The 22,668-nt window shown below is 36.9% G+C and overlaps 1 protein-coding gene across 6 annotated transcripts in view; it reads right to left on the reverse strand.

Annotated features, from left to right (window-relative positions):
* LOC131551858 (uncharacterized) overlaps positions 1-4,202 on the reverse strand; it is a 40,248-nt gene extending 36,046 nt beyond the window's left edge. For 5 of the 6 annotated variants that reach the window (XR_009273838.1, XR_009273837.1, XR_009273835.1 and 2 more), the window contains exons 1-2: positions 1,996-2,944; positions 1,831-1,881 (exon numbers count right to left, since the gene is read on the reverse strand). Coding sequence is in view for 1 of the 6 variants with exons in the window: in XM_058795043.1 (XP_058651026.1) it covers positions 1,831-1,881; positions 1,996-2,773 (829 nt within the window). In the remaining 5 variants the exon portion in view is untranslated. Of the gene's footprint in view, positions 1-1,830; positions 1,882-1,995; positions 2,945-4,185 lie in introns of those variants that run through there. The other variant, XR_009273836.1, reaches the window with a different exon arrangement.
* Between the last annotated feature and the right edge of the window lie 18,466 nt (positions 4,203-22,668).

Consider the following 22,668-nt stretch of genomic DNA (forward strand, 5'->3'; position numbering starts at 1 on the left):
GGTACAGATATTTGGAGGATCAGAACGAGAGAGGCCTTTGGGATCGTGGGAAGTATCTAGGTCTTTCCGCCCTGCCAGCTGTTTCCACAGGGCCCCACTGTACTCTGGACCAGTGTGAAACACAGCACCAGAGAATACAGTTTCCTCTGAACCAAACTCGCTGAACTTTCAGAAGAGTGAATTATGAAGAAATACATTCAACTGTTAATCGATTTAGGGCTGTACTGCAAAACGCACCTGTGTTGTCAGCACCAATGGTAAAACAACAACAACAGAAAAAAGAATAACGAACATTGAGAAAGACTCATTCATAGAAGATCTGTGGCAACTTCTTCAAGATGTCTGGAACAACTGTGTCAAGGTTTCTAATTGGAAAACAGTGCTTGGGAACAGGTCATATGGCTTCACGCTGGGGAATCTTGGGATAAATATCCACAAAAGCCACCCTTCGCAACAGCATAGACACCATTGTCCTAAACAGATTAGCCCTTGGTCACAGAACGGAGCCTCAGTGGGTGTCGTTTCTCTAGACCAAACAATAAACACCTTAGTTTTCAGTAAGGAACAACAGCTCACTTCACTAAAGGGTCTAAATATCTTTGCTGTGAGGAGTTGCTTTGTGCATGACGAGACCTGCACAGTGGCATGTCCACCCACACCCTCTGCCCTTTCTATAGAAAACCACACCTGGATGAGGACATGAGTAAAATCGTCAAAAAATGAATGAGTCACGAGAGACAAGTTTCAAATTTCAGAAAAAAATACGCAGATGATGAACAATTTAGACTGTCTTAGATTTCTGCCTCATCGAGAAAAAGAAAAAAAAAAACTGTGGTATCAGAGGTTACATATTTGTTACCTTTGTTACCTATTAATACAATATTTGTAGATGTATGTGCACCATAATTCTACTGTTATTAGGTTAAATTCTCAACTTTTTTAATTCCTCTCTCTCTATTAGAGAGTCTCTAATGAAACAGCACATTCCACAAAAACAGTGTACTTTAGTGTTCCATGAGTTTTTTATAAACATTAGACACACAACCCTATGTTTTGTTATTAGAACTATTAGATAAAGATATTAAATATTAGAACTATTTGATAAAGTACTGTTTAATATATAAATGTGCCTTTTATCAAAACTACCTAAACTACCTTAAACACAACTCATTTTAAATAGATTTTCTTTGTTTAAAAAAAAAATATTTAAGATTTTTTTAGATTAAAAAAATATATATGGACTTCAGCCTAATCAGGGATTTTGCCCTTTACAGCAGTATTCAATAATTAAAAATAATACAATGTCAAAAGTTTGATAATCAATTGAATTTTTGCTATTAATATTGATATTCTATTAATTGTAGTAAACATTTTTACTCATTTCTTTATTTTAACTTGCAATAGTTTTTGTATTTTAAGTAATATTTAAAATAACTCGATTTGCAAGCCCATAAAAATATCATATTTAATTTAATATGACCTCTCAAGGTTGAAGATGAACATTTTCTGAAGGTTAATGTATACACCTACTTTCACATGGGGAAAAAAAACAATTTGTTAAGCATTTCTCGCCCTGTTTTGTACAATATTCATAAAAAGTGCAATATAAGACATCAGCTTCGCAATATTTGCCAAGCTACTACAATATCACACTTTGTTCTCACAACAGCTAAATATGCAAAATAGACCAATAAATACTGACTGTTTACAGTAATTACAACAAAAAAAGAATCACTATGTATGGTATACCCTATATTAAAAAAATGTATGCATAGTTTCCAGGCACTGAAGACTACTGTGAAGATTCATCACAAATCAAAGTAGACTCACCCAGATTATGTTCAGTGAACTGCAGCAAACTGATTCCAGTATTGAGGCTTCCTGACAATGCAAACACATGTGACTATTTCAGAATTTATCACGATTAAAGAAAAACTACTCTCCAGTCATGTTTGAACGTGCCAGTGGCCTCATCACATCGCTGAAGCCTCTTACTTGTTCGTGGGTATTCAGGAAGTGGGGGTACATGAAAGGTGCTACGCAGGAAGTGGATTGTAGACTTGTCAATGCTCTTCTTCTTGGCCGTTTCTTCCTCTGGAGGCTCCACCTGTGGATGTTCTTCATCTTTGGTCTTATGATTACCTTCAGACTCCAAGTCTTGGTCTACATCTTCTTCGCTTTCTTGCTCTCCCATAGCAGCACTGCCAATACTGTCCACTCCTTCGCTGCCTGAGGTTTGCTGCAGACTCTCTTCTTCTGAGTTTATGTCAAAGAACTGGTCATCATCTATTACGTCGGAAGGTGTCGGAGGTATGAGGTTAATGACTGGTGGAGTGAGAAGACCACCATCTCCAACATTAGTGCTGCCAGAACCATACAGAAGAGACTCAACAGTAGAGTCGTCCTCACTGTTCTGGATCACTCTAGACTGAAGAGGTAAAGAGGAAAGTGGTGCGAGTTTCTTCTTCAGAGCTGCTCTTTGGCACATGGACACAGAACTTGCAGAACGGCCCATGGTGATCTGTTGAAGTGGACCGCAGTGCTCAACTTCAGAAAGGCTAAATCCAGGGTTGTCTATTCCCAAATTTTCAACAACGATATGGATGTTCTCTTCATCCACGACAGCCGTGGGATTCTGTGGCTTTTCCTGATTGTACTCTAAGCGGTCGTTCTCACCCGTCTGGAAGCAGGGGCAACACAGGAACCTTTGTACAACAGCAATGGTGTTTTCTCGCCTGGAATGTCGGTTATCCGCATGCTTTGCCATGTCCATCTCTACTTCCTCCCCATTCCCTGATGTTCACCAAAAGCCCTTCTGACACGCTCAGTCCCAGAAGAAACTAAAAGTCTGAGGATCACAGAGATATAAACATAGCTTTTTCACCTCTATCACCTAAACCTTCATTGAAAGGAAAACAGACCCCCTCAAAGCATCATTATGCAAGCCTCCCTCACTGAAACCCTTCTAGCAGTAAAAAAAATAAATCCTCTGCAGGTTGTTGCTTAGCAGTGGCCTGAAAGAGAACAGGATGAGGCTTTATGCTTTGGCTCAGATGAATACTTGAGATGAATGCTAGTTTCAATTAAGAGCCTTTCATATGGAAAGTACTAAGGACACTGCTCTGCCCTCAAAGAGATGTGTGAATAAAATTAAGAGCATAGCTGACCTTACTGATGTCTATGTAGAAAAAATTACAGTTCATTTAGCGCTATATGAAACTATATGATAAACTTTAGTAGCTATGGCAAAACTGTGAAATCTGTTCCACCTGCAAAGTTGCTGTATTTTGCTAAGCTATGCTGCTAATGCCAAGCATTCTTGATCATCTGATACCCTAGGAAGTTACTAAGAATGAAAACAGTTTGTCTGGTTATAATGTTCTTCTCCTTCATTTGATCATTTTTTAGTTATTATTGAGAGAATGAAAAGAATCTAATTTAAACAAAATTCCATATTTAGCAATAGCTCAATGCTAATTGCACCAGGTTTTATTTTGTGATTATACTACGGGCCGTTGAATGCTTGAATCTCATTGGCTGACGAACGTTCTAAGGTGTGCAATTATTTTCAGGGAAACGCACGGCGAATGTAGTTCCAGGCAGCTCTTGACCGCATTACATGACCATATCACTTCGCCAAATGATTTCTGTTATTTCAAAGGTCTTACAACAGCAAAATAAGACCCACAACGACACTGGCCAAATAAATAAATATAGTAAACATATGATAAAAAACGACAGATCATGTCCATGTTTTTGCCACAAAATTATGCTTTATTATGTACGGAAAGCACATACTCTATCTCTCCCGCTCTCTCTCCCTCACAGACCGCACACACGTAACAGTTACAGTTTACACACACACCAGCATACATTGCGCTAATGTTGTTAGCGCTACTCTGACGATTTTATCAGTAAACGACTTAAAAACTACATTATTTCTCACAAGCAAACTAAGGAACTAAGTTTCACTATAACTAGACATTGCTACCGAGCACTATTTAGAGACGCACAGAGGTAATTCTCTCTCTCTCTCTCTCTCTCTCTCTCTCATAACTTACTTATTAACTGTATTAACTGCATTAATCTGCTATCAACGGCTCAAGCCTCCGTTACTAGGTTTAAAATGACGTTTAGGGAATTAGCAACGGAGGGATGAAATGCGGAAGAAATAATCCTACTCACAATAGCGATTTAAGTAGAAATACCGGACGAATGCCTTGAAATATATAATCTGATCGATGTGTTGAGGTGTGGAAACCGTAGTATAAGCGGAATAATTGACTTCGGTCCGTTGAATTATTAGATTCCGCTTGGCGTCGTGACCGCATCACCACCTCGGTGTGCATTATTTTTCTAATAATCCAACGGCCCGTCGTCAATTATTCCTTACATAAGGTGCACTCTATAATGAGCATAAGTACACAAAGCAGGCGTGTTTACATCAAAATAAATGACAATGACTTAATTTGAATGTGGTATTTTAGCACATCTGGCTGTAGTAGTTGACTGTATGACTGTATGTAGTTGAGTAAATCGCAAGTTTTTGCATTGAAATACAGATTCATAATTTGAGATGCTACCATTCAAATTTATTTTTAAAGAAATTCATTTTATTCAGCAAGGATGCATTAAATGAATTAAAAAGTGACAGTAAAGTCTGGAATAAATCAAATTTTTAACTATTAAAAAAAACAGACAAAAAAAAAACAGTAATTTAAATTGTAATATTTCATAACATTAATGTTTTACTGTATTTTGACCAAAATAATGCAGCCTTGGTGAGGAAAAAAAATTTCTGACCCCAAACTTATAAAGGGTCACACAGCTGCAAAGAAGGATTACAGTATAAGGAATATACTGTACATTCATAAAACACAAAAAAATATTGCTGTTAGAGGATTGCTTTTGTATAACCTTTATATTTCAGGGCCAATAAAATGCCTGCAAGCACAAATCATAATGTTTTAATTATTACCAGTGCCTTTGAGCACAGTAGGAGCAGAAAGAACTGTCAGCACTGTATCAAGCACTCCATGCAGAAGAAAAGGTCACCATGCTCCAGTACTTTTTTAAGAGCCAGTTGTTAAGCCCGTTGATCAAAGGCTCCACTGATATTTATATATGTATTTAAGCAAAAACATTTGTGCACAATAAAGGATGACATGGTTGGCTGTTCAGTAACTGTGTTGCATGACTAAGCATCCATTACAGCTAGACAAGACAAGAATTTGCATATTGCTTCTTACATTTCCTGCTGATTTTGTGGGATGTTCTGTGGAATTTATTTAGAAATGGAAAGATATGTTAAACACAGCTGAGAAAAGGTTAATATAGTAGTCAACATTTGAAGTGGATCAAAAAAGTTCAACAAAGTTGTCCTAAGACAAGAACGCATTTTGGTTTTAGGCTTTAGGACAACTGTGATGAAAGGTTTTTGATCCACTTCAAATGTTGACTAGTGTATATCCCAACTGGTGGCTGAAAAAGTAATCAAATTAGCCAAAATGTTTAATAAACACATAAGGGGCAAGGGATGTATAAAGGAGTTCTGTGTGCACAGATTCCTTGTAGGCCTAGTCATAACCATGCAAAGAAGTTGAAACAACTCTTTTATGTACACTGACAAATGGGATTTTACAGAAACCCAATGAAAAGCACACAATAGAGAGAGTCAACTGCTAGGCTGAGAATGTACTGGAGTGCATTTTCATGATTTCAACTCTTCTAGTCATGACTGAAAACTATTTTACCCATATATTACATTTTTGAGAAACAGTTGCACAGTGGCTTTTATGTGCGTCATTCACTTTTCTTGGCAGGTAGAAGTTGCTTTTCCAGGCTCATAAAAAGAGCAACTGGTACTATAAATGTTTCTAATCAGCAGAGCAGATCAGAGGGAATAAGATTTGCTATAAAATAATTACTCATCATGTTCTGCATTTTACAGTATAATGATATTTTCAAGCCCAATAACATGATTATACGATACCGCAATGAAATATAAAAATTTAATGTGAGCAAAAATAAATAAAATTAAAACATAAAATGATAAATAAAAACCAAAATAAAGCAACTTCTGCACATTATGTCATTTTTAGCAGCACAAACATTTACTTCAGCCATTTTGAAGTTCAATCTTCATCAAGCTGCTTTTGCAATAATGGCAATGAAGTTGCTATTAAGGAAACATGGCATTTGTCAGACTGCAGCTATCTGTCAGGAACCCAACAGAGGCAGAGTGTGTTCCTTTAAGGCTGCAGTAACTCTTAAACTTATAATGGCTTTGAGCATCTTTTAAAGACCTTGAGTTAAAGCTTGACTACTTTTTCCTTTCATCCCCCTTCCAGCTTCCAAAATCCATGTAGACAAGTTCACATCCCAGACTGTTAAAGAACTACAACCGTACTGGGGTCTCATTTCAGGAAACCTGGTGCAAACACCTCTGACAGATCTCTGAGAGTCAGTCAAACGCATGTAGATGACCAAATTGTACTGCATTTAGTTTACATTTTGTGTTTTAAGCTGCATCTGTGCATGATAAGAAGACAGAGGATTCCCTACGGTTGCCACAGAGTGTCACTAGCGTGCAGATGTTCTGCTATCAGAGTTGAGGGAAGGAGAGGGAGAGGCGAGTTTTGCAACTTGGCATTCCGTTTTTTGGGTCGTGTTACTGAAGAACCACACAAATGCTTTTCATTTACCGCTCAGCAAAACAGATATGGCATGATACCTTAATCAAATATTTGTAGCAAAACCAATTTTCCCCTTAATTTCTTTTACACAATATTCAAACGCCATTTGAGAACAGCTGCAAACTGAAAGCTCTCTTGTGCTGTCAAACATTTTCATGCAAAGCTTGCCAAGAGCTCATATTTCAGATGAGATTATTTCGCAAAGATGTTTCACACTAATTTCTCTCGTAATGAGCTACCATAACACATTCTGCACTCAAATAATGAAATAATGTTAATCATTTTAAGGGGTTGGCTATATATCTTATATAATGAGATTCTCTTAGGCACTGGTCCTAAATACATGCGATAAATACATTCTTCATGGCAAATGAGGAGCGGGGTACTATCCCCCTTCTATTATTTCCCAACTTTTCTCTTTCGAAGCATGTTTTCTTTTGGTTTTGACTGCACTCGCTGCCACAGAGCATGAGAGAGAGAGAAAGAGAGAGGCAGATCCGGGAGAGGGCCCAGACTTCCAGCCAAGAACAACAGTTAGTTTCAGCACTGTCAGAAAGGGCTCCTCGCTAAAGAAAGCTGCAGCACGGTTTTTAACACTCTCCAACATATTGAACATTTCCTGTGTTGCTCGTGTTTCCCTGGGCCGCTCTCCTGTTCACAGTCACGGAGCAAGCTGGTTTGTATGGACACGCCCCCTTTTGGGGTAGAAAATCTAATTGGTTGAGTCTTACTCATATTTACAGTCAAGTTCTTTTGCCACCCTCCCAGGCCTCAAAAACTATAGGCAATGGTTTCCTTAATTGCCTTTTTTCTAGGAATTTGCCTAAATAACAACGTGTGGAACAAATGATCAGCAGTTTACATTAAGTTTAATCAAATGACGATTATGCATAATATTTGTTTAAGACAGCGACAGCAAACAACAGAATAAATAAAAAGACAAAACAAAACAACATGGATTTATTTGTATAAAATGCCAGTGTTGCTTGTTCTATAATTATAAGCAACCTTTAGCTGTTATTATAAATAAATAGATAAATAATATCATAGTTGCGAACTATATTAACGCCCAGTAATATACTAAAAGTTGGATACATAGTACAACACAATTTGCCAGCATAAATATATATACACGTAAAGCAATATATACACTGTAAAAAAAAATAAATAAATAAATAAAAAGTTGAGCCAAGTTAAAAGTTTAAGGCAACCAGCTTAAACTTTTCTCAACTTATTTTTTAGGAAATTTCTCAACTTTTTGTTGCATAAACTTAAAACAAGAAGTTGAGAAAACTCAAAAATCTGCTGAAGCTGGTTGCCTTAAACTTTTAAGTTTGCCCAACTTTTTTTTTTTTTTTTTTTACAGTGTACTATAATAAATCTCATTTGTAAACTATATTAATTGCACAGCTCTCTATATAAAGTTTGATTCAACTTTTTCCGCGTACATACATTGCGTAGGGCGAAATAAATACTATCAAGCAACTGCTCGATTTCTTGTTTTGCTGCAAAGTGTAAACTATATTATCGCCCGGTACTAAATGCAACTAAAATGCATGAAGATTTTAGGATTATCATAGTTTTCTATAAAGCTGCTTTGAAACTGTGCATTGTGAAAAATGAACAAATAAAATAGTCTTATTTTCAGTTGTGTACGCCTTTTTTGGTGAGGTGAGTCACTTATGGGTTTGTTTTGACCAGCGATACCGATCTAGTGAGATCTGGCAACACTGCATGACAGTTAAAGATTTGGATTTCTAGCATGCTTTCCCACTGACACATAATCCAGAAATTAGAAAGTTACTGAGATGCCAGTACACTTTGGCCTTGAGCAAGCAACTAACCAATACTGTTCACCAAGAGAATAATTAGCATGACTAGTGTGAGACTATCCTTCAAATGATCGTTCACAATTTCAGAAAGGCTTAAGCACAAGACTCAACTCGTGCTATCAAGTTCCCCTCCTGGACGCAATTATAGAAATAAAATTGGAGTCTGTGTGGTGGAGGGATGGTGGACAGATTTTTGCAGGAGTGAGGTAAGCAGCTGTTTATCTGCCATGTTGTGATTCTGGGGATTAAATGAACACGTGCCTCTTTTTTTCTGGAATTCTGTTCCTGTAAATGACTCTCTGTTAAAAAAAAAACCTTCTTAACACAATATTTTGAAAAGTGCTCGATTCAAATGTCATTGAACGTGACAGGGGTAAATACAAAGTGCATTAAACAACATCCACATAAAAGCTGCAAAATAAAGAGCATATGAAGAAAAAAATCATTGATGAGGCCAAAGCATGTTTTGTATGGCTTAACCGGCTGTGTTTTCTTCAGAAGTCTGCTTTCTCCTTGCCTGTGAACCAGAAACTAAGACGCACCTAAATAACATCCTCATGTTTTGCAGCGCTCCTGACTCCAAAGTTGTAGCAAGTACGGCCAAATTTTTGGAGTTTCCCCTGGTGGCTGAACCTTAATGACTATCGCATTGAAGACCTTGTCCAAATAATTGAGAGAAAGGAGGCAGAGAAGAAGGAGGGAGGCGTTGACCTTGGAAACCTCTTTCACCTCTCCCCCTTTAAAGCCCTGTGGCTTCAATCCCATAATCAATTATCCACTGAAGGCTGGAGACCACCAAAGTTTAGCTGCAGTGAGGATATAGGGCTGCTGGACTGTGTGTGTGTGAATTAGTGGGGGTGGTACAATTTTTTTTAACCAAATACTTCTGTGTGAATGAGCAATGAGATATTTTTTCAACTTGCATTTAAAAAGAGCGACTAAGCTATTCAGATGTGTGTGTGTGTGTGTGTGTGTGTGTGTGTGTGTGTGTGTGTGTGTTTGTGACAAATGAGGACATAAATTTGTATAATGACAAGGGTATGACATAGGTATTACAAGGAGAAGGTGACTTTTCAGAACATTACCCCATGTCCCCACTTTTCAAAACGCTTATAAATCACACAGAATGGAGTGTATTGAAAATCTGAAATAGCACAAAGTTTCCTGTAAGGGGTAGGTTTAGTGTGTAGGGTTGGTGAAGGGCAATAGCACATACAGTTTGCACAGTATAAAAACCATTACGCCTATGGGATGTCCCCACTTTTCACAAAAACAAACATAATTACTACAATAAATACAATAAAATTATTATAATTATATTAATAATATATTATTATATTTTTGTTCATATTTTAATTGTAAATATATAATATATAAAACATTAAAATATAAACTATACGTTTAATATAAATTTAAAATAATTTATATAAATAATTAAAGATATTTATTTTATTTAATTTTTAATATATGTAGAGAAACAATGTACTAAGCAGAAAATGAGAGTTAAAAACTGTATACACTAGCATCTTGCCTCTATTTGGCTTTGTGTTAAAGGCAAGGAATAGTTTATTTGCCTCTTTTTATAAGAAACCGTGCTTTTCCCACGCCCAGTGTGGTTAAAAGAAAACCCAATTCATTTGTCTTTAAAATGAGCTGATTGGCTCTCAGTGTGTAAAGATGATGACATGAGTTAATCTCTCTCTTTCTCCCTCCCTTTTTTTGGTTGGTCCCCTGTTTATCTTTTTATAGAAGGGGCCACTCGTCTCGTGCATGTCAGCATTGTGTGTTTCTTTTATCCTCCCCTCGCTTTTATGCAGAGAGAAAACGAGCGAAAGAATGAAAAAGTGTGTGTGTGTATGTGGAGAGATGTGGCTCATGAAGACCTGATTTACAGGATGTGGGTTGCTCAGTGTTCCTGACGTGTCCCAAACCCTTTCTTTAGCCCAACTTTCCCCACACACACATTTAATGGCATTATGAGCTGCAGTGGAAACGTTTTGCGCTGAAGGAAAAGATAAACTGAGGCTTTCTACAAACTTTCCCATGGGAATGGTGTTTATGACCACCGGTTCCTGGTTTAAGACGCAGGTCCACTGTTATCAAGGATTCACTGGCAAAAATAAAAAGGCTTAGCTTGACTTTTCCTTTTTTCTCAAATCAAATGTAAAATATTTCAGTCAGTATAATTTACAGAGGACAGGAAGCAGAGAGAGGAAAACAAGGGAGAGGGCCTAGATGAGCAGAGAAGGGTCTCTATGGTTTCTGTGGTAACCAGGGGGAGCTGCGGTCTGGTCAAAAGTCCTATTGTGGCAGTTCAAGAGGGAGGAGAAAATGTAAATGAAGCCCCATGAATTTCTTGTCAAAACATGGTAATTTGTCCATCTTCACTGTCAATCTCATGATCTCTCTAATGAACCTTTTCATAACATAATACAAAAACAACCATAAGAACTGTAAATAAATAAAGTCACAATTACAATAAAATAACCATTTTGAGAAATTAAATCACAACTGCGAGACATACAGGACTGTGGACACAACTGTGAGAAACAAAGTTACAGTGTTATGAGACATGGTCTCAATTACCAACTGACATGTAAAGTCACTATTCTGAGATATGGTCATTTTGAGGTCTGAAGTCACACTTATTGAAGTCATAATTGTGAGTATAAATGCACAAAACGCACAAGATATTAAGTTCAATTTCGGCATTTCGGCCCGGGCCCAACGGGCCCTGACTTTTTTACATCCCTAGGGCCGGGCTTCGGGCCAATTTTCACATCATAGTTCAGACGCGGGTCGGGCCTCGGGCCTGTTTTAGGTTTCTCTTTATTTTTTATATTTTAGATATCCATCAATTAGTGATGAAAAAAAAAATTGCTGCACTGGTGGAAACAACATGTGTCTGTCGAGAGCGGCTTGAGGGTGTTTGTCCTGCAGCAGCAGCGAGCGCAAGTGACTTCAGCGCAGCTGAAGAGTTCTGCATTCTCTTAGGCTAAGAGGCTAAAGCTTGCCGCAAAGTCCCAGCAAAAGTAATTACCATGAATGTGTCCGGGAGAAATAGTAAGGAGTTATTTGAATTATTTAGCCTACTAATAAACTAGTGTTTTCTGAGTCCGTTTCGCAAGGATAAAGTTGCTGATCCTGACTCGCCGTCTCCTCATTAGACGCGACCTTTAGAGAGAAATGCATCTTTATGGATTATGATTATAATAAAAGTTTTTGTTTTCGATTTTTTAAATTTCTTTAAGTGATAATTTAATGCTTTCTATAGATATATCATGTCTGTGAGGCATGTATTCGCTCAGCTTCGGTTCATTATTGTGAAGTGCTCCTGTTCAAGACGAGACGGCAGAAAGTGCATCATGTTTGTTTTCTTTGTTTTATAAAAGCACAACATTTTGTTGATATTGTGAGTGCACACAAATAAAAGTAGACCCTTTACAGTTCCAAATGATGTATTACCTTACCTTTATCAGAAAAAAAAAATTACAGCGTAGGCTATTTTAAGTTGTTTCCACTGAAAAAAAATGCAAGTGATTGCCCTGGTGCCTCCATGTCCTGCAGAGCGTGCTTTAGCTTCCACAAACTTGGATATAGGCTAGCACACATTATTATTATAGCGCAGGTTTACCGTTTAAACATTGTTATATGCTTGAACTGTTTTAGTATATATATAGATTTTATTTTAAGCAAATCGTGATGATTTGAGAAGGCTAAATTGATCAAACATAGGCTATGATCAGCTCACTGTCTGCAGCTGGCCGTTACTTAAAAAAAAAACCTGTATATTTAACGAACAAAAATGCTCCAAACGTTTTTCTAAATTAACTTGATGAAAAATATAATAATTTTGCCATTACATACAGAACTGAACTATTTTAATAGCCAAAACAGTAGTATAAGCTGTTTTGGGAGAAGGGGGGAAAAAGACGGGCTCGGGTCGGACTCGGGCCGGTAATTCTGATAAGCTGTCGGACATGGGCTGGGCTAGGGCCTGAGTGTCTCGGGCCAGGGCCGGGCTAGAGCCTAAATTTGAGGCCCGTGCAGGGCTCTACACAAGTGTAAGATACAGTCACAATTATGAGATAAAAAAAAAAAAAAAAAGTATAAATGCATATATGTGAGATGTAAAGTCACAATCATGACAAAGTCATAATAAAGTCATGATTCATGATTGTGAAATATGAAGTCATAATCGTGAGATATGAAGTCACAGTTGTGCGTTTAAATGCGTAATTGTGAGCTGTAGTCACAATTATGAAATACTCATGATTGTGAAATATAAAGTCATAGTTATAAGATATAAAATCACAATTATGAGTGTATTCAGACATGTAATGCCACAATTATAAGATTTAGTCACAACTGTGTGAGAGTCACATTTATCATAATGATTAAGTGTTAAAGTTAAATTATATTAATTCATAATTGTGCGATGTAGTCACAATTATGATAAAATCACAATTATAAGATATGAAGTCACAATTGTGTGTATTAATGATTGAGATAACATCACATTTTTGAGACGTAAAGTCACAATTATGAGATATAAAGTCACAATGGTGAAGAAAAAAAAAATCATACATCATAACTTCAAACACTACAAACTTTATATGGAGTATCTTGACTTGCACAATGCACCATTTAGTAAACCTTCACTCCCCTTTAAAGTCCTTCAATGTCCCTCGCGCCTGAGTTGCCATAGAAATCAGCCCAAATGAATTGCAACACTTTGAGAATGGGCAGATTAGAAGAGGAGAGGAAACAATAGGACATCAAATATGGCAAGCAGCAGTTCAGACAACGAGTCCGTCCACACCAGTTTACACCGGCTGCCTGGCAGACTGTCCTTTTCAATACAGCCTGACCTATTTTCCAAAACATGAGGACTGTTTTCCGTCAAGCTCTATTGTATGGCAGCCCAATAAAAGAGCTACTAGAGTGTAATTTGGATGGGCTGCTTTTTCAGTTCACGCTTCTTTAGAAGTATGTTGCTTGAAAGGAATTATAAAGGTTTAATTGAGTGTGGCAATTGATTGGATGGCCCATATTGATCACTAGAAGGGGAAGTGATGGAGGAAGACACCTCCTCTTCAAAGAAAGACAAGCAGAAAGAGCAGATGGCTACAGTGCTATTCTTTAAATTCCCTCCTTTTTGAACAAATGGGCCACGGTGTCATGGGTTTTTCCTGATGATATTACTGACACGAGGTGGATCTAATCCACAAGTCCACTCGCTTGATGGGACAAAGGCTGAAAAGAGCTCATGAATAAAAATGAGGAGGCTTTCTGACAGGCCTTGAAGAGCCTAAAACTGACTGCTCCTTCTAAATCAAAGAAAATCTCTGTTTCAGTCTGATCTTCAAGCATGAAACATCCAAAGTTCAACCACACAAGTTCATACACTCAAAAACAGTATTGACCTATTTGCACAGAGCTATCTAAAGGGATAGTTCAATCAAAAAACTAAAATTCTTGGGTCATTCCAAACACGTATGACTGTCTTTCGTCTGGGGAACACAAAAGAAGATATTTTTAATAATGCTTCAACTGCTTTTTTTTCTCTTAAAATGAAAGTCCGTGGAGTCCAAAACAGCATTTGACTGACTTTCATTGAATGGACTAAAAACATGCTCTACAAATTTCTACATGTTTGGAATTACCCAAGAATTTTCATTTTTGGGTGAACTGTCCCGTTAATAAAACAAAAACAAATTGAAATAATGAAGGACAGTTGTTACTGGAATTTCTCATCATTAAACTCATTCTCACATGATAGCATTATGACAATGTCACATTCCACGCATACATCCGCTATGATGGCTAAATCCGGTTTAATTGTTGTGTCTGCTCTGTGGGCCGAACTTCTAATACTGATGATTTTTGTTTTGGGCAAACATATGCATTTCATGAAATGCACACATGGCTCATGGCTTACCTCATACACAAATCTTCTCCTTGAGACAGAGTTTCCCTCTTAAAATCATTCTCCAAAGTCATAACTAATCTTGTGGCACGCTGTGCAGCTGAGGAATGTGTTTACTCACACCAAGTGGGTTTGCCATGGGCTCCATGAGACAGAACCCAAGGCACCAAAAAAAAAAAAAACGGAGAAATGCTGAGGTCAATAAAAAACTAAACGTGGGAATATTCTTACATATTGAGTTGCAAATTCTATAATAAATGAAATCATGTCATTTGGAACCTGTATGACTTTTTTATTTTGTTAAACAAAATAAAATGTTTGGTCCTTACAGTAAAAAGTCAATGCTATCCATTGTTGTCTTCAAAACATCTTCATTTATTTTACAGATGAAAGTAAGTCACACAGGTTTGGAACAACCGAATCAGTAAATGATGACAGAATTTGTGTTTTTGAGTGAACTATCCATTTAGCTGTATTCATTTATGAATCAGAAAGCGTAATAAAATTGTGTTTAAAATATTCATCCTCAGTTCAGCTTGTGTGACAGTTTTTTGTGGGTCAGTGTGTGAAAAGTACATGAGAGAAAGCAGCAAAAGAGCGAGAGTTATCATGTGACTACCCCTCCTCTCTCTCTTTTTTTTTTGCTGTCGGACATGGTGTAATGTCCCCAGATGGATTACAGGCAGCTGTGTGAAGTTGAAAACCTGCAGCGAAGAGTGTAATTATTTATCCACCTGTTTTACACTTTTCTAATCATATTTTTACCCTTCAAATAAAGACATTAAACTAATGTCTAAATCTAAAAGAAAGAAAGAAAGAAAGAAAGAAAAGAAAAGAAAAGAAAAGAAAAGAAAAGAAAAGAAAAGAAAAGAAAAAAGAAAGAAAGAAAGCATAAACCACTTCAAATGGTTTCTCTGAAATAAAAAAGCTTTAATTTTAAAGCATGATCAGAGCTAAAGGAATAGTTCACCCAAAAATGGAAATTTGCTGAAAATTTACTCTCAGGCGAATGATAGTTCAAACTGATAAAAACAACACAATAATCCACAAGTAATCCACACGACTCCAGTCAATCCATTAACGTCTTGTGAAGTGAAAAGCTGTGTGTTTGTAAAAAACAAATCCATCATTAAGGCGTTTTAACTTTAAACCCTTGATTCTGACCAAAATACAAACGCATAATCCATAATAATGCTTCCTCCAATGAAAAAGCCCATCCACTGTTGTCCTCTCACAACAAAACACACATAATTGTTTTTGCTTGTAAATGGTGCTTGATCTGTACATATTTCTCTCCTGATTCAGACGAGATTACTTTTCCTTGGAGAAAGCAATATCATGGATAGGGAACTTGTATTTTAGCTGTTTAAAATGTGTCGAATTTGTTTATTACAAAAATACAGTTAGTTCTAGTCCTCCAATCTGACTGGCTGAGCAGTGTTCCAACATTTCACTTTTTGTATCACTCTGCATTTTTGTAAACCAGAGTACACAAGTGTGGAACTCCTTTTGGAACTATATTTGAAAAAAAAAAAAATTCACTGGCCAAATTTAGTCCAAAATGTACTCTATATATTATTAACTTCATGCTGTATGAAATAAATATCAGTGAAACATCCAAGACGACCTCAGAATCTATTATGTTGTGTCTCAAAGTACCATCATATAAACTCACTGGAGCAACAGACCACTAACAAAGCACAAAGCCGGTGCTTGAAAGAACACAAACACGCATGCACACTCACACACACACAATATGCATGTTGACAGAGGCTAATGAACGTCCTGCGATCGGCTGCCAAAAGCCGTGAGAACCACTTCTCAGGCTTGTGGTGTCCTGCTGGGTCCATGCAGCACAAATGAGCATCGTGACAATATATTTCAGCACAGGAACACAAACTTAATCACAAAACTGGGAATAGAGCACCTACACCTGATACAGAAAAGTGCACTTCTCCACCTCATCAGAAACAAACACGGATCCTCAGCTTGCCAATAGGCCCTGTAACCAAGAGAACTGACATTTATTGTGCTGGAGAAACGGTTATAGGAAACTAGACACCTGCAATCCAGCCAATTAGCTTATGAGGGAATAGTACTGTTTCATTTCCTGACACTGAATGGCCTTTTCAAATGACCAAGAATAGCCATGAGGGTAATTCATGCTCGACTTATAATCAAAACCCAGACAGATCTTTTTATATGCTTGCTTAGACAGGACTTGCATCTCAGCGAGCTTGTTTAAGCTTTGTTTGTTTAGTTGGTAAGTCTGTAGGGCAAATTCAATAAACAGTTCAGTTAAATGCACTGAAATAGCACCGCAACATATGATTTATTATTGATTAGCACTGAAGTCCATTATGGCCTCAGAGTGAAATAAATAAAAGGGTATCTCAGAAAATACCCTTTGTGCAATATACACTATGTATTTCACAATATATTGCTTTTATGTAGGCATTTACTTTATCATAATTGTAACTTTAATATCCCTTAGTGTGACTTTGTATCCTGCAATTGACTTTATATTTTATATCTCACATTTGTGAGGAAAAAATCCTCACAATTATCTTTATTTTTTACATTGTTTAGGCAAAAACCAAAAATTACAATTAAAATAATAATAATAATAACTATTTGCTTGGAGCATAATTTAAATTTAATATATGTTTTTTTGTGTATTTTATATTGATTAATACAGCAGATATTAATCAAATGATGAAGAAGAGCAAAGATAATTAAGAATTGCTACTTTTACAGTGATTTTTAAACAAAGAAATATTGAAAGAATATGTATAAAAACATGTATGTTTCCATGTTTGCCACCTGTCTGGTACAGGATAAAACAAATCTCTTTAGCTAATAAAAGCCAAACACCCGGGGAAATTTAAATCACCATTTCTGAAGGAGGCACCGTTTGTGATCTTTTTCCTGTTCCGCCCAGTTGGCGTCTCATGGGTATGATATCCTACGGTAGACAGCGGCAAGCTGCTACATACTCAAGTTGCCAAAGGTCCTCCACTTGCCTTGACCCCAGCTGACACCCGATCCCCCTGAAGCCATCTTTTATTCCTCCTTCAAGAAGCAACATTAGGATCATTCTTACACCCCTGCCGTTTGGTTGTGGTGACCTCTAAGCCTATGGGAATCCAAGGCCAACAGCAAAGTAAACGGCAACAGTCGGTTTCTAACAATCAGCTCTCTCGCGCTTTTCCGGTGTAACGTTGAAACGGAGCGATGGAGGGTTAAACGAGTGGTGCTTGGGTTGCTGTCTCCCGTTCCGGCTCTTGTCCGAATTAGTTCAGGATCACTGATGCTGCCAATGACATGTTCTCAGGCAAAGGCTGCATTCCTCACAGCATTTTATTCTTTTAAACAGCAACTGTCAGTGAGCCTACAGGCAAAACCAGTCATTCACTGCACAAAACCAACCATGTCAGCAATTTGATAACTTTTTGCAAATTTTACCTTAGCAAACAACAAATTTATAGTCCTGATTCTGCAGTACGTAAAGGGATAGTTCACCCAAAATGTTCCCCGTTCCAACCTTATTGCATGCCTTTTGGAATCATTTCCATGCACTATACAGGAAGTGATAAAATCACTGATAAAATCTGATCTTCAAGGTGTGGTGACTATGAAAACTCCTCTTTCTAGAGCAGATTAAATGATATTTTAGAAAGCAAGATACTAAACTGCTATTGCCTCTTTTAATACAATATTAGCTTTAAAAATGTTGGTAGACGCACACAAAAAAAATAAAAAAATCAATACTGTTCTCTTGATAAATTAGCATTTTAGTAGAGCATGTGGTTCCCTTTTTTATGCAAAAATGTATATTAAAAATGAAAACAGTAGGTTTTTGTTCATGTTTTGCTGGCTTTTTTTCACAGTAGTTCTGGACTTTATACTGACACCTATAGACATGGATGTATTAAGTTTGTTAACTGCACTAGCTAATAGCACTTTATATAAAAATATACAAAAACAATAAAAAGTATTGTAAGTGTAATATATCTAATTAGTACTGTAGTAGTAAGGATACATGACGGTGTGATCCATTTCATTTAAAATAAAAGATTAATAGATGTTACACTAGGTTCTGTCAGCCGATTGATTTTGTTTAGCTGGGGTTTTGAAGGCACCGAATATAATGTTATCGATTAGACTGCACTGACACTGTCAGATAAGAACAAATCTTGAACTGAATTGAGATGTATGATATCACTATTGTCTTCTGTAGAGCTGCTTTACAGCTAAATCAAATTTGTTTAAAAATTTGCAACATAGGCACTGTTATTGAACGGAACTGAATCAACACGGAACTGACTTAAAGGATAAGTTCACTTTCAAATTAAAATTTTCTGTTAATTTACTCACCCCCATGTCATCCAAGATGTTTATGTATTTCTTTCTTCAGTCGAAAAGAAATTAAGATGTTTGATGAAAACATTCCAGGATTTTTCTCCATATAGTGAAATTCAATGGACTCCAAACGGTTGAAGATCAAAATTACAGTTTCAGTGCAGCTTCAAAGGGCTATAAACGATACCAGACAATGAATAAGGGTCTTATCTAGCGAAAAGATCGGTCATTTAAAAAAATAAAAATAAAAATATATATGCTTTATAAACACAAATGCTCGCCTTGCTCTGTTCTGCAATGTGTGTTCATGACTTCACGTAATACGTAATATTTAATTACGTTGAAAAGGTCACGCTTGACGTAGGTGGAAGGTTGAATTATGACAATATCGCCTTCTGTAGAGCTGCTGAACTTAACTTATTTCACAATTGAAACTACAGCTATTGAAGTGAACTATATCAACACTGAACTGACTTGAGCTGTTGTCTTTTTAGAGCTGCTTTACAGCTGAATTGTTTTTTTGTTTTTTTTTATAATATTGCAACATGGACACTTTTATTGAACTGAACTGAATCAACACTGAACAGACTTGAGCTAAATAATGGCACTACTGTCTTTTTAGAGCTGCTTTACAGTAGAATTTGAATGTGTTTCATAGTCAAATAAGTTTGTATTGATTCTACTATAAAAAATAAATAAATGTTGAGTACACCTTTGGGTTCACTGCATAAAGTGATGTTAAACAAACTTTGTAAATCTTTTCAAAGTGTGGAAATGAGCTTGGGGTGTAATAATTGTCAAGACATTGATTGGCAGTGTTGCGTCACAAAGGCTTTGATGATTTTTCTCTCCTGTAATGGATGCACATGGTTTGAGCCCAACCCTTGCCTGCAGCTACACTCAGGAATGCGCTAAATAAGGGAAGTTCCTCTCCTTGGAAGAGTACAGCCCTCCATTGCATCACAGAAACGGCCCATGAGCACCAATGCTGCATGCTAACAACCGGAGCAGAATGCCAAAGGGCAGCGAAGATCTGAAAGTTGTGTTTTGATAAGGGCGTGTGATCTTGACCTACAAAACAACAGAATGAAGAGAACAAAAACACTAGAGTGTTAAATGCTTGAGACGCCCAAAAGTAGCTCTACCTGCACTGTAACAAAACTCCACCGTGAAAAAAACATTTAAAAACACATTAGAAACTTAGCGTGTTTTAAAAAGAGAGAAGCTTTGTTTATACAGTCACCACACCTTCAATAAAGACAACAATGACTTCAGCTTAACGAGTTCAGACATTTTTTTTTGTTTTGCATCTCAGGTCTTCCATGACCTCATCCCATATCCAGATTCAGCCTGTACCTTCATTCAGGCAGATGTAGCAGAAGAATCCCAGGAAATCTTTTGGCAAAGAGGAAGTTTGGATTGCAGAAGCTCATCGTATCCGGGCCCTGACAGCACAAGAGGCGATGTCATCATGGGCCCGGGCGAGAGCGTTTCATTGTCCCTGCTCATGGCACAACAAAAGAGGTAAATAAACATCAGCAGCCCTGACTCCACTCCGCTGTCAGTCCAATTACCCACAAACCCATACCTCTCAAAACGTCTATTTGCCCATGACCTCAACGACTCGTGCCTGAGGTGGTTTTTGGGGGTGGGGGGGTTTGAAGTCTGCGGGTATGTGTTTGTGCATGTATTTAAACTGCTTTCACACTGTTTAGAGATTTTTGCTGAGTCAACAGTTATCCTTCCTGTTCAATGGCCAAAGTATCCCATCCAGCAGATAAAGATCTGCCCTCTGTCCGAACCCCATAAATCACGCAATTCACACAGCCACTGAGACTCAAAAACTCAGAAAGGCCATAGAGCATCAGCCTGTACACTGTAAAATAAATAAATAAATAAATGAAGTACATAAACAAAAAATATATTATAAAAATAATAATAATATAAAATATGTCTTGTTGCACATTAAAATTAATAAACTAAAAATATAAAAACCTGTGTGTCCCTGAATATAGTGTTATTTATATAATAAATACTGTATGTCTCATTATTTACTGAATATAATTTTGTCTTTTTTTTCATCTAAAAGTAAAAAGGAAGTAGACAAAAAAAATTGAAAAAAACTAAAGAATATTCTCGAGAAAGACCTCATTGATGTCATGGGAATTTATTTCTCAACTCTAAATGCAAATTCAGGATAACCTTGTCAAGCATACAATCACACAGACTTGCTGGTTATGATATTATGAAAACAAAAAACATTTTTTCAGAGAGGTTTCAAAGCAAAGAAACACAAACAAAAAAAGGGAGAGTGACACATTTGCAGTGGAAATATTCTGGCTCAGGTACTGGCTTTTGTAAAATTGCAACGTGTAGCAATAACAATATTGTTAAGTGCTTAAAGTCGGCATGAAAATCAAAATTTACAATTCTTATTTTTTGATGGAATACTGTAGTGTTTATTATAAAGAATTCAACCGTGCACTTCATTTATTTTTATTTTTTTAATTCACATGCCCTCGTAATCTTTAATTAAAAACATTAACCTGCCCTCCCCTCAAAATTACTTCTCTACTCTTCCGGTCACGAGTGATGGCGCAAGGGCGGAGCTAGTGATGTGAGGGATAAACGCTGGGATAAACGACAGGGAAACAGCTGAAGCTGATGCTTCACTTTATATGGAAGGCCGTTGGGGCCAAAACGTGTGGGATTAACGCGTTAACACGTAAATCACATGTTAACGTGCAAATACGTGTTAACGCATTAGTACCACACGTTTTGGCCCCATGGCCTTCCATACACTTTATAGACCCTTTTTGCGCCGACGTCACGATTACGTCACAGCGCTAGCTGGAGGCAAAACAAAGGGAAAACTGGAGGCGGCCCATTCAAACCAGTGCAGATTCGGCTACATTGGATGCAAGAATCGAAGTAGTACAGGCTCCAATTTTAAATTTTAACGCATACCTGCTGCCACTCCTAGACAAAAAAAACGATTACAGCTGTGTTTAAACGAGATAAAACGAGCGGACTGGACAGAAACGATCGTCAAAAATGCTCGCGTTTGCAGCACACACTTCCTATTAGAAAAGGTTAAATAAAGTATTGTATTTTGTTGTTATGGATTATGGTTTGTGTTACGTGTCTAAAGATTTCGTATGCATCTCACAACTGTGAAATAATGTGTGCATGTGTGTAAAACAAACTGACGATTTATATGCTTAATCATCTGTAATATACATTGTTGTGATTGATAGTGGCTGGACTTTCTAAGAACTTAGTAAGAAAGAATAATCAAATACAGAAAGTTCAAAATTAATTTCTGGAATTTTTATTTCTAAAAACTATTCACATCTTCCTTTAAATGTACTGTAAACTTTAAACTTGTAAACTTAACTTACATAATTTACAGGTTGTATACTTTAAAATAATTATTTGGCCATGATACATACATCTTCAAATAATATATCCATCACATTGAATGTTTAACTTACTTTTTGTATTTTGGCCCAGTTCACTCTCACGTCTCAACATTAGCTGTAAAAATAATTGCCTGCTGAAATTGAAATATATGTACATCTTCATGACTAGATAGACACAGGTGAGTTTCTCTTTACTACTCGTTAGGTTTCTCTAAGGTTATATGCGACTCGAGTCACTCAATCGGAGGTAATCCTGTCAGATCGTCCATCCATGAGCATATTGGCCAGTCTGATTTTGTCCGTTAAAGTTAACTTATTTAAATAACAATCATGGTCCTGCACAGTGAGTGACCTTACATATGCAGGTAAAATCAGGTTTTCTCCAGCCATTGTTAAAAAAAACAAGGTAACAAACTTCATAGCCAGCG

The sequence above is a fragment of the Onychostoma macrolepis genome, chromosome 13, assembly GCF_012432095.1.
Source record: "Onychostoma macrolepis isolate SWU-2019 chromosome 13, ASM1243209v1, whole genome shotgun sequence".
NCBI lineage: Eukaryota > Metazoa > Chordata > Actinopteri > Cypriniformes > Cyprinidae > Onychostoma > Onychostoma macrolepis.